General features: G+C 31.9%; 3 protein-coding genes across 3 annotated transcripts in view; all 3 read left to right on the forward strand.

Moving 5' to 3' along the window:
* The window catches only part of LOC145754934 (dynein beta chain, ciliary-like), a 45088-nt gene extending 44390 nt beyond the window's left edge, over positions 1–698 (forward strand). The window contains exons 88-89 of the mRNA XM_082571111.1: positions 16–169; positions 367–698. Coding sequence (XP_082427237.1) covers positions 16–169; positions 367–590 — 378 coding nt within the window. The 3' untranslated portion in view covers positions 591–698. The remainder of the gene's footprint in view (positions 1–15; positions 170–366) is intronic.
* Positions 699–5061: 4363 nt separating this feature from the next.
* On the forward strand, positions 5062–9355 carry LOC145763324 (sushi, von Willebrand factor type A, EGF and pentraxin domain-containing protein 1-like). The gene is made up of 14 exons (XM_082574757.1): positions 5062–5168; positions 5291–5482; positions 5859–6089; positions 6213–6389; positions 6548–6727; positions 6811–6990; positions 7072–7251; positions 7334–7513; positions 7596–7775; positions 7858–8037; positions 8382–8561; positions 8644–8823; positions 8906–9085; positions 9168–9355. The coding sequence occupies exons 1-14, from the start codon at positions 5108–5110 to the stop codon at positions 9353–9355; spliced, it is 2469 nt and encodes an 822-aa protein (XP_082430883.1). The 5' UTR covers positions 5062–5107.
* An 80-nt stretch (positions 9356–9435) lies between these two features.
* LOC145763336 (P-selectin-like) lies at positions 9436–12295 on the forward strand. The gene is made up of 10 exons (XM_082574769.1): positions 9436–9609; positions 9692–9871; positions 9954–10133; positions 10216–10395; positions 10478–10657; positions 10740–10919; positions 10992–11171; positions 11444–11626; positions 11719–12020; positions 12097–12295. The coding sequence occupies exons 1-10, from the start codon at positions 9555–9557 to the stop codon at positions 12109–12111; spliced, it is 1635 nt and encodes a 544-aa protein (XP_082430895.1). The 5' UTR covers positions 9436–9554; the 3' UTR covers positions 12112–12295.
* The last annotated feature ends 78 nt before the right edge of the window (positions 12296–12373 follow it).

Genomic DNA, 12373 nt, shown 5'->3' on the forward strand with positions numbered 1-12373 from the left:
TAAATTTATTTGCAGAGCATGGCTCGCAGAAACGAATGGGCACTTGACAAGATGATATTGTCGGTTGACGTTACCAAAAAACATAAAGATGATTTTAGTCATCCACCGAGAGAAGGAGCCTACGTTCATGGTTTGTTCTTGGAGGGCGCAAAATGGGATACACAAACAGGTAATTGTTTAGCTGGTATAAGTTTAACGAAAAGTGGTCCTAAATTTGTTTAACTTAAAAACTTGATTTTTTTAATCTTCTTGATTTGCTCTGTTAATTGTTTTATGGTACAGTCAAAACACTATGATTTTACAAAGATTGTAAAAGATCTTAAAAACCAAAACTAAATAATTTTTAATACTTGTGTTCTCATAAAGGTTTTATGGCTGAAGCCAAACTTAAAGAACTTACAGCATCAGTGCCAGTTATGTTCGTTAAAGCAATCCCAGTCGATCGACAAGAAACGAAGAACGTGTACGAATGCCCAGTTTACCGAACTAGGGAAAGAGGTCCTACTTACGTTTGGACTTTCAACTTGAAAACAAAGGAAAATCGAGCAAAATGGATTTTAGCCGGAGCGGCGTTGTTGCTTAGCGTCTAACTTGTTAGATTTAGTATAAGTGTAAAATCAAGATATTACGTACAACTTTAGTATATCTTAGCATCGTATTATTTTTAGTCGAGTTAAATAGTTTGCTTTTTAATGTTTTTTATAACAATGGTTTTTATATTTAACAACAACATCGTTCACTGTATTTTTTGGTTTTTATTTTGTCATCAGTACACTGTGTCTGCTAATTATGTAAATATTAAATTTTATGTTAATCAATTCATTTTTAATACAAAACATTGTGTTATAATAACTTAAGTTGAGCCAAGTTATATATTTATTTAATTTATCTTAAAATAAAAGTAGATTGTTATGTGTAACAACAATTAGTTTATTACAAAATTGTTTGTGCTCATGCTTCAAAATAACCAAACAAAAGATATTTAAAACATCAACGTTAAGTGTAATTTTATGAAGGAAATCAGATGAACGCCTACTGAAATGCCCAAAGCTGTACAAGGCCCTGAAATGTAGTAATTGCTTTGCCTGCTCGACTAAATTTTATGCAATATCATTGGCCAAAAATATCACGTGACCTAATTAAAACCAGAATAAAAATTAAATGAAACTTTTGTTTTGCTGAAAATTTTTGCGAAATATTTTATTTTGAGTGTTAGTTAGGCCAATGTGTGTCTAATAAAATATAAAATTTAAGGTTTTGAGATTTAAGTAGTTGTTAATAAAGTGTAATAACTTTTATGAATATTAATATTTTTTTTGTTTTACCGAAAATTTTGGCAAAATGTTTGATATTGAATGTTCGTCTAATAAGTATAAAATTTTAGGTTTTGAACAATTATTTTTTGATTTAAAATTTTTTATTTTTTTTAAAATTTATATGCAATATCATTGGCCAAAAATATCACGTGACCTATTTAAACCCAAAATTAAAATTACCTAAACTTTTGTCCTACTAAAAATTATTGCAAAATGTTTTATCTTGAATGTAATGTTACAAAAACGTTCAAGGTTCGCTTTCTGCTAGATTTTAACAGACGTTCTTATTGGCAATACGCTTTATTAAAAACAGGTTACTTGCAATACAAAACAGAGTATACTTAAACGTTTAAAGTAAGACAGATGCAACATAAAGCTACCACGCTATCGCAGAGAGAAATAGTTGCGCGCCGTTAATTAGTGCGTAAGCATAATCAAGTCAATCAACGCTCCCGCGTCACAAACACCAAACACTGTTCTACTAAACGACAAATGTAACAATAAGTTAGGCCGAAGCGCGACTAAAAAAATATAAAATTTTAGTAATTAAGATTTTATAAATTTTTAATAAAAGTGTCACAAATTTTATGAATGTTATTATTTTCGAAAAAAAATCGTGAAAGCATTAATTTGAACTGTGCGATACTAACAGAACAATTATTTTTTGATTTAAATTTTTTTAAAGTTTGTATGAAATATCATTTATCAAAAATATCACGTAACCTATTTAAACACAAATTAAAATTAACTTGAATATTTGATTTAGCACACACAATATTTTACTAAATATAAAAACTAATTGCTGTTCCAATTAACAAAAAAGTCCAATTAAATGAAATTATAAACTGTCAAAACGCAAAAATTCAGGGCATTATTAAGTTATTAAAACCGCTTCGAGGCGGTAAATGTCATCGTTAACCTTGCGCTTCGAAAGGATTAATAGCTAACTAATCGGGTGAATATTTTGTATAAAAATTGTAACTAGCAGACAGAGTAACCTGAAGACAAAATAAAAACTAAAAAATACGATGGTTAATGTTGTTGTTAAATATAAATATTTTTCTTTTATTAAAAAGAAACTATTTAACGCGTGACTAAAAATAATACGGTGCTATAATTTTCTAATACTAAACCTAACAAGCCAGACACTAAGCAACAATGCCGCTCCGATTAACTTGATTTTCTTTTGTGATTAGGTAAAAAGTCGTAACGTGTGGCGGATCTTTTTTAATGGTTCTGCAAACATACACAATCGACTGGAATTGCTTAAAATATTTTTTAATATTTGGCAAAAGCAGCATGGCTATATATACATTCCCTTGTACATAAAAAATAACTTTTTAATTTACTAAATTTTATTATATATTTTTAAAACTATATTTTTAAGACGTTTAGATGGCTAATAATACAAGCCAAGTGTTTATTTGCAAAATAATCTTCTATGTTTTTTCCACAACGTGCTCCAAAATTTTATTTTTGATTTTTGTAACTAACCGTAATGCAAACAGATAGATTATGTGATAGGTCTCCTGATATATTTAAAAGTGTTGTAACTTTTGTTCTTTTGCACATTTAAAAAAAATGTTTTGCTTTGTGTTTAAAAATGTTTTGCCATAAATGTCAGTTGGACAACTAGGAATATAATAAGCTTGTCAAATTTCAGTTTCGTTATTTTGCATATTTTAATGTTTTACGTCATAATTTTTGTATATGTTAATAGTTTTAAATATTTTCTTGTAAATAAACTTATTGGGCTTATAAAAAACAAAACATTGATGCAACATTATTTAAATAGTATATTTTTGAAAATAATTGAAATCAAATGGATTAATTACCATCTTGCATAAACCTAAAAAAAATCAGTAAATTTTGTTCTACTAACCATGTGTTTACTGTAGTAACGTAAGATCAAAACAAGGATATTAAAAAGCCGAATTAAGCTCTTAAATTTAAGTTTACGTTTTTATGTAAAATAAACATAAATGTACACATTATACAAAACATATTGCTTTTAGTGTAGATCGAAAATGGTTGTTAAATAAAAATGAATATCCATTAAAAATTTTAAATTAATCAATTTTATTAATTTTTTGTATAGCCTTGCGATCGGTGATGGTGTTACAACCTTTATAAAACTTAAACCCGAAATATCTTTTCATTTTTAGTGTTTAAACTATTAGTAAACACCGACTCAAAGGCGACCAGTGTGTGGTATTGGTGCGACTCGAACCCGCAGCTTTTTGGTCGCAAGTTGACACCATAAACGGTGTACCACACAAACGGACTCTTGTCTACCAATTTTTTTCTATATCCTTTTAAGGAAATAGGTTTTTGATATTTATCGGGCTGGATTGTGACACTTGGACGTGTTTGGGCCATTCGTGAACGCCGAGTTCAAGACCAAATAGTGTGGCATTTGTGCGGTTCGAACCCGAAACCTCCCGGTACGTGGTCTGAAGCCATGACCTTGTCTACCAAGTGCCTGTGATCAACTAAAGGTAAAAGGTTTACCGCACTCTAACGACAAGTAAAAAATGGCAAATTTGGAGTAAATAGAGTTAAATTAAAAGGTTTCAATATTAATATCAGGTAAAATTAAATGACGCTAGTAAATCAAGTTTGTTTTGCCATTTGTTCTACCAATTATTATAAAAAAAAATATTTATCATTAATGTAGGTTTGACCACATCAAATCGGAAATATAGATTAACTTTAATTATACATTTTATACGAAAATAAATTAAAATGTTAAAACCACATAAATAATAAAAAAAATTATCCAAAATTTCAGAATAAAAAATGTTTTTATTTGTGGTAAGTTGTTTTTTAACTCAGTGTAAAAATTATTTCAAAAATTGCAATTAAACAATAATATAATGTTTTTAAGTTTGGTAAATGATTTTTAAGTAGTAAATACCACGTAATGTCAAATACATACGACTATTTATTTATACGTTTTTTACCATTTTTTAGATTTTCTACTTTAAATATATATTTGCATGTTGTCAATTTACAACTAATGAATGAAAAGTTACCTAAAATCAATCGCAACGTTTATTTGTATATTTACACAAATAAAAATATAGCACTAGGAAACAAAGAACCAAACTTAGCTTTCAGTTGCAAAGAACTTTAAACGAACAACGTAATCTTTAGTGCTAGACATTCTATTACGTTTTAAATTCAAGTTAATCCAAAAAATAATCGTGATGCGTGGTTTTGTTGGTGACGTAAAATTACTTTAATCTACGTGTTGTTCATGATAATTTTAGCCTACAGATTAATTAAAGCAAACAACTTGTAAACAAACGCCGACTTTTAATTATTTTAAATACCTTTTAAATAATTACGCTTAAATGATAATTAAAGACTCTTATAAATATTTAAGTATTGTCGGACGTCATTATATAACAACTGTTAGACTGAAAATTCAATGTTTTTTCTAAAAACAATTGTAGGAATCTGGTAAATTCAAAATATTACACAATAAACCAAATCTGTTAGGCAGATGTTAAGAAAAAATTTAAAAAAATGTTTCTTAAGTTTAATAACTTTGTTTTTGTTAGGTTATAATAAATGTTTTTAATTGCGCAAAAAATGTTTAAATCTTTATTTAATACTTTTTAATGGGCCCTAATTAATAGCAATTTGTAAAATTTAATTTGACCCAAATTAAAAATAATTGTAATCAGCATATTATATAAAAGCCTCGAATATGCGTTTAAAGTCACATTACTGTTTTAGTCACAAACAGTGTATTGTAAAAAAGAAGACAAGTTATAGGAGAAGTCATGATTTACAAATTGTGCCTTGCGATATTGGCCACTCTGGTGTGCAGCTCGTTTGCCTATAGTAAGTATGCTTAGAATTTTTTTACTGCATTGGACTATTTTATTAAACTACACATTACTCATTTTTAAAATAATATTATGACCTATTGTTTGAAATGTTATGTAAACTTTTTTTTTATACAGCATGCCAGAATTCCGAATTAGATATTCCCAACTCTTATACTTACTCGGAAGACTCGGTTATAATTGATGGTTCCTACGTATATGTTGTATGTTATTTTGACTACGAGCTACATGGGCATTACCGCGTCCAATGTTACAATGGCCAATGGGTAGTTGAGCCCAACAAAATATACCCAACATGCCAAAAGCCAGGTATTATTTCTAATTTAACTGTGTTTAATCAACAACTTAAATAAAGCATATAACGTTAACATCAAACAGGCATCGTGGTGTAATAAGAAAAACACTTGCTACACTACGTAAGGTATTGGGTTTAACCCCAACTGCTTTTATGCTGTAGCGCCCTAAAATAAGTCGCTATAAACAGTATAAACTTCTGCCGAGCTAGCACCTAATCAGCAGCGTTATTATCGAAAAATTATATTCTATAATATCCCAAACCGCCAAAGGCAGCACGAGACTGGGTCGGCGTAACTGATATTACTTTATATTTATGTCGTGAAGTGGACTTTCCCACATCCAGAATTAAGATATTTAGAAAAACACATAAATTATTTTACTATTACAGTTCCCAGTCCAACCCCAGATCCATCATCTAAATGTCCAGCAATACCCGACGTACCCGGGCGGTATTACGAGTTTGAAATAAAATCTAAGAACCGCGACTACTTCATAGTCGGTGACAAACTTTGGTTTTCTTGTCAACTAGGATACGTGATTATAGGAGCAAAAGACATTGAATGTATAACTAACATTTATGGAGAAGCTGTTTGGTCGGATGAAGCACCTACATGTGTTGGTATGCCATTTTAAAAAAATCTAAATAAAATTTAATTAAACTGCCCAGCCCCTTTAATTGATTTTAAGTAAAAATATTTTAAAATCCAATTCCTTAGGATTAATATTGCCTTTAAAAATTTAGAGGCAAAATGTTACAAACCCGATATTCCGTATGTGATCTTTACTGAAGATAAACCATCCTACCATCCCCACGAAGTGGTATATTTTTCTTGTCCACCACATTATGAATTAGTAGGCAACACACATGCTAAATGTGAAGCAAATGGAAAATTTTCCAAACCACTACCTACATGCCGCAGTAAGTATTTTTTGTAAAACTATGATGTAGTTTATATGTATGTAATAGGCATTAACCAAAAATTAATACGTTAAGTTCGAAAAGGGAATTCTAGTGACTCAATGATTGTATACAATTCAATGATTGTATCAAATAAAACAATATTTTGATTTTAACAGTCATACAATGTAAAGAAGAGTTTACACTACTAAATGGAGCTGTCAGTCCGCCAAATGGCCCATATGCCATTGAAACTGTAGTTAAATTTGAATGTGATGATGGGTACTTCTTGGTCGGAGACGATATGACTGTTTGCCAAGATGATGGAACGTTTAACAATGATGCACCCACTTGCGAACGTAAATAATTGACTTCTCTTTTAATTCCCTTAAAATTGAAAGATAGTTTTTATGTTTTTTAATGTAAATTATATATTTTTCAGCTGTTATGTGCACTGAGGAATTTGACCTTGCTAATGGTCAAGTAACTCCAGCAACGGGGCCATATGGAGTAGGTGACGTAGTTGAATTTGAATGTGATGATGAGTACTTCTTGGTCGGAGACGATATGACTGTTTGCCAAACCAATGGAGACTTTAACAATGATGCACCCACTTGCGAACGTAAATAATTAACTACTCATTTTAACTCTTAAAATCGAAGAAAAGTTTTTATGTTTTTAATGCAAATTAAATATTTTTCAGCTGTTATGTGCACTGAGGAATTTGACCTTGCCAATGGTCAAGTAACTCCAGCAACGGGGCCATATGGAGTAGGTGACGTAGTTGAATTTGAATGTGATGATGGGTACTTCTTGGTCGGAGACGATATGACTGTTTGCCAAACCAATGGAGACTTTAACAATGATGCACCCACTTGCGAACGTAAATAATTAACTACTCATTTTATCTCTTAGAATCAAAGAATAGTTTTTATGTATTTTAATGTAAATTATATATTTTTCAGCTGTTATGTGCACTGAGGAATTTGACCTTGCTAATGGTCAAGTAACTCCAGCAACGGGGCCATATGGAGTAGGTGACGTAGTTGAATTTGAATGTGATGATGGGTACTTCTTGGTCGGAGACGAAATGACTGTTTGCCAAAACAATGGAGACTTTAACAATGATGCACCCACTTGCGAACGTAAATAATTAACTACTTATTTTAACTCTTAGAATCAAAGAATAGTTTTTATGTATTTTAATGTAAATTATATATTTTTCAGCTGTTATGTGCACTGAGGAATTTGACCTTGTTAATGGTCAAGCAACTCCAGCAACGGGGCCATATGGAGTAGGTGACGTAGTTGAATTTGAATGTGATGATGGGTACTTCTTGGTCGGAGACGAAATGACTGTTTGCCAAAACAATGGAGACTTTAACAATGATGCACCCACTTGCGAACGTAAATAATTAACTACTTATTTTAACTCTTAGAATCAAAGAATAGTTTTTATGTATTTTAATGTAAATTATATATTTTTCAGCTGTTATGTGCACTGAGGAATTTGACCTTGCTAATGGTCAAGTAACTCCAGCAACGGGGCCATATGGAGTAGGTGACGTAGTTGAATTTGAATGTGATGATGGGTACTTCTTGGTCGGAGACGAAATGACTGTTTGCCAAAACAATGGAGACTTTAACAATGATGCACCCACTTGCGAACGTAAATAATTAACTACTTATTTTAACTCTTAGAATCAAAGAATAGTTTTTATGTATTTTAATGTAAATTATATATTTTTCAGCTGTTATGTGCACTGAGGAATTTGACCTTGTTAATGGTCAAGCAACTCCAGCAACGGGGCCATATGGAGTAGGTGACGTAGTTGAATTTGAATGTGATGATGGGTACTTCTTGGTCGGAGACAAAATGACTGTTTGCCAAAACAATGGAGACTTTAACAATGATGCACCCACTTGCGAACGTAAATAATTAACTACTTATTTTAACTCTTAGAATCAAAGAATAGTTTTTATGTATTTTAATGTAAATTATATATTTTTCAGCTGTTATGTGCACTGAGGAATTTGACCTTGCTAATGGTCAAGTAACTCCAGCAACGGGGCCATATGGAGTAGGTGACGTAGTTGAATTTGAATGTGATGATGGGTACTTCTTGGTCGGAGACGAAATGACTGTTTGCCAAAACAATGGAGACTTTAACAATGATGCACCCACTTGCGAACGTAAATAATTAACTACTTATTTTAACTCTTAGAATCAAAGAATAGTTTTTATGTATTTTAATGTAAATTATATATTTTTCAGCTGTTATGTGCACTGAGGAATTTGACCTTGCTAATGGTCAAGTAACTCCAGCAACGGGGCCATATGGAGTAGGTGACGTAGTTGAATTTGAATGTGATGATGGGTACTTCTTGGTCGGAGACGAAATGACTGTTTGCCAAAACAATGGAGACTTTAACAATGATGCACCCACTTGCGAACGTAAATAATTAACTACTTATTTTAACTCTTAGAATCAAAGAATAGTTTTTATGTATTTTAATGTAAATTATATATTTTTCAGCTGTTATGTGCACTGAGGAATTTGACCTTGCTAATGGTCAAGTAACTCCAGCAACGGGGCCATATGGAGTAGGTGACGTAGTTGAATTTGAATGTGATGATGGGTACTTCTTGGTCGGAGACGAAATGACTGTTTGCCAAAACAATGGAGACTTTAACAATGATGCACCCACTTGCGAACGTAAATAATTAACTACTTATTTTAACTCTTAGAATCAAAGAATAGTTTTTATGTATTTTAATGTAAATTATATATTTTTCAGCTGTTATGTGCACTGAGGAATTTGACCTTGCTAATGGTCAAGTAACTCCAGCAACGGGGCCATATGGAGTAGGTGACGTAGTTGAATTTGAATGTGATGATGGGTACTTCTTGGTCGGAGACGAAATGACTGTTTGCCAAAACAATGGAGACTTTAACAATGATGCACCCACTTGCGAACGTAAATAATTAACTACTTATTTTAACTCTTAGAATCAAAGAATAGTTTTTATGTATTTTAATGTAAATTATATATTTTTCAGCTGTTATGTGCACTGAGGAATTTGACCTTGTTAATGGTCAAGTAACTCCAGCAACGGGGCCATATGGAGTAGGTGACGTAGTTGAATTTGAATGTGATGATGGGTACTTCTTGGTCGGAGACGAAATGACTGTTTGCCAAAACAATGGAGACTTTAACAATGATGCACCCACTTGCGAACGTAAATATTTAACTACTTATTTTAACTCTTAGAATCAAAGAATAGTTTTTATGTATTTTAATGTAAATTATATATTTTTCAGCTGTTATGTGCACTGAGGAATTTGACCTTGCTAATGGTCAAGTAACTCCAGCAACGGGGCCATATGGAGTAGGTGACGTAGTTGAATTTGAATGTGATGATGGGTACTTCTTGGTCGGAGACGAAATGACTGTTTGCCAAAACAATGGAGACTTTAACAATGATGCACCCACTTGCGAACGTAAATAATTAACTACTTATTTTAACTCTTAGAATCAAAGAATAGTTTTTATGTATTTTAATGTAAATTATATATTTTTCAGCTGTTATGTGCACTGAGGAATTTGACCTTGCTAATGGTCAAGTAACTCCAGCAACGGGGCCATATGGAGTAGGTGACGTAGTTGAATTTGAATGTGATGATGGGTACTTCTTGGTCGGAGACGAAATGACTGTTTGCCAAAACAATGGAGACTTTAACAATGATGCACCCACTTGCGAACGTAAATAATTAACTACTTATTTTAACTCTTAGAATCAAAGAATAGTTTTTATGTATTTTAATGTAAATTATATATTTTTCAGCTGTTATGTGCACTGAGGAATTTGACCTTGTTAATGGTCAAGTAACTCCAGCAACGGGGCCATATAGAGTAGGTGACGTAGTTGAATTTGAATGTGATGATGGGTACTTCTTGGTCGGAGACGAAATGACTGTTTGCCAAAACAATGGAGACTTTAACAATGATGCACCCACTTGCGAACGTAAATAATTAATTACTTATTTTAACTCTTAGAATCAAAGAATAGTTTTTATGTATTTTAATGTAAATTATATATTTTTCAGCTGTTATGTGCACTGAGGAATTTGACCTTGTTAATGGTCAAGTAACTCCAGCAACGGGGCCATATGGAGTAGGTGACGTAGTTGAATTTGAATGTGATGATGGGTACTTCTTGGTCGGAGACGAAATGACTGTTTGCCAAAACAATGGAGACTTTAACAATGATGCACCCACTTGCGAACGTAAATAATTAACTACTCATTTTAACTCTTAGAATCAAAGAATAGTTTTTATGTATTTTAATGCAAATTAAATATTTTCCAGCTGTTATGTGCACTGAGGAATTTGACCTTGCTAATGGTCAAGTAACTCCAGCAACGGGGCCATATGGAGTAGGTGACGTAGTTGAATTTGAATGTGATGATGGGTACTTCTTGGTCGGAGACGTTATGACTGTTTGCCAAAACAATGGAGACTTTAACAATGATGCACCTACTTGCGAACGTAAATACAACAACAATAAATTTAAAAAAAATACCTAAATACATCAAATAATTTGATTTTCTTATTTTATAGCCACGATGTGTGATACACCAAATGATCCTGAAAATGGCGAAGTAGTGGATCCCCAAGAGATGTATGAAGTTGGTGAATCGGTTTGGTTTAGATGTGACTCAGGATTTAAACTTGTTGGTTCAGAAAAGTTAACTTGTCAGGACAACGGAGAATTTTCTCCTGCCCCACCAACTTGCAAGAGTAAGTATATTCACTTATCTAGCGATTTTTGCCTATAAAAACTTAAATTATAAGCTGTATAAAAAAATAACCACGTAAGTGTTTTACATTAAAACTAATAACATATTTTACTAACTTTGAGAATAAAATAACTTAAATATTACTATCTTTTTATCTTAACCAAAATTTAGGTAAATAACCTACAGATCTAAAGTAATAAAAACTTTTTTTAATCGCCGTATTAGAATGGAAAAGTGCTTATTAATCTCTAACCTATTTATCATTTAAAATAGAAATTATAGCCTGTAAACCGGTTGATAAGCCAAGATATGGAGTACTTTTTCCTAGACGAGATTATTACGCAGTTGGTAGTTATATTCGATTTTACTGCTACAGTAACTACGCAATTGTGGGATCTAGTAAAATCACGTGTTTGAAAGGCGGGGAATGGGATGCGGACCCACCAAAATGCTTAAGTAAGTTTGACAAAAGCAATCTTATAATATTTTTTTAATTACCCATTTTTAATCAACGAGTTATTCAAAACGTTTTGCATTTGCATTTAAAGGAGCATGTCCCCGAATTTACGCACCAACTTACGGGTATTTTGATCCAAAGCAACGCCGATACGTTAATGGTGATACTGTAACTGTTAGGTGCAATGAAGGCTACGAAATTAAGGGAGATGAAGAGTTGAGTTGCAGATATGGAAGATGGTCAAGTGATGTTCCAAAATGTGTGAGGGTAGACGCCCCAGCGAAAACTTGCAAAAATGTTTGCAATCAGCAGAAACATGACCCTTATAGGGATTGTCAATGCCATTATGATTGCCATTACGATGGCTCATGCTGCCACGACTACTACTACTACGTAAATAATTTAGGAAAAAATACGTTTTTAAAGCCATTTGTTTGATTTTAAAAACTAAACTTGATTATATTTTTAGAATCGATTCTGTTAAGAACGCCGACTTGAAGTAGGCTTTACTGACGACGACTGCTAATGATTATGACCTGATTTACTTTATATTTATACTGTTTTATTATTGCAACATACTTTTGAAACATAATTTTAAATTGATGATACTTTTCATTTTAAAATTGCGACCCATGTTTATCGTATAAAGTGATAATAAAACCCCTGCATATTAATTCATGTGTTTTTGTTATACCATAGCTTAGCTTAATATTTAAGTTAGCATCTTTTTTGTTGTTTGTAAATTC

Source organism: Corella eumyota, chromosome 1, assembly GCF_963082875.1.
Source record: "Corella eumyota chromosome 1, kaCorEumy4.1, whole genome shotgun sequence".
In the NCBI taxonomy this organism is placed as follows: domain Eukaryota; kingdom Metazoa; phylum Chordata; class Ascidiacea; order Phlebobranchia; family Corellidae; genus Corella; species Corella eumyota.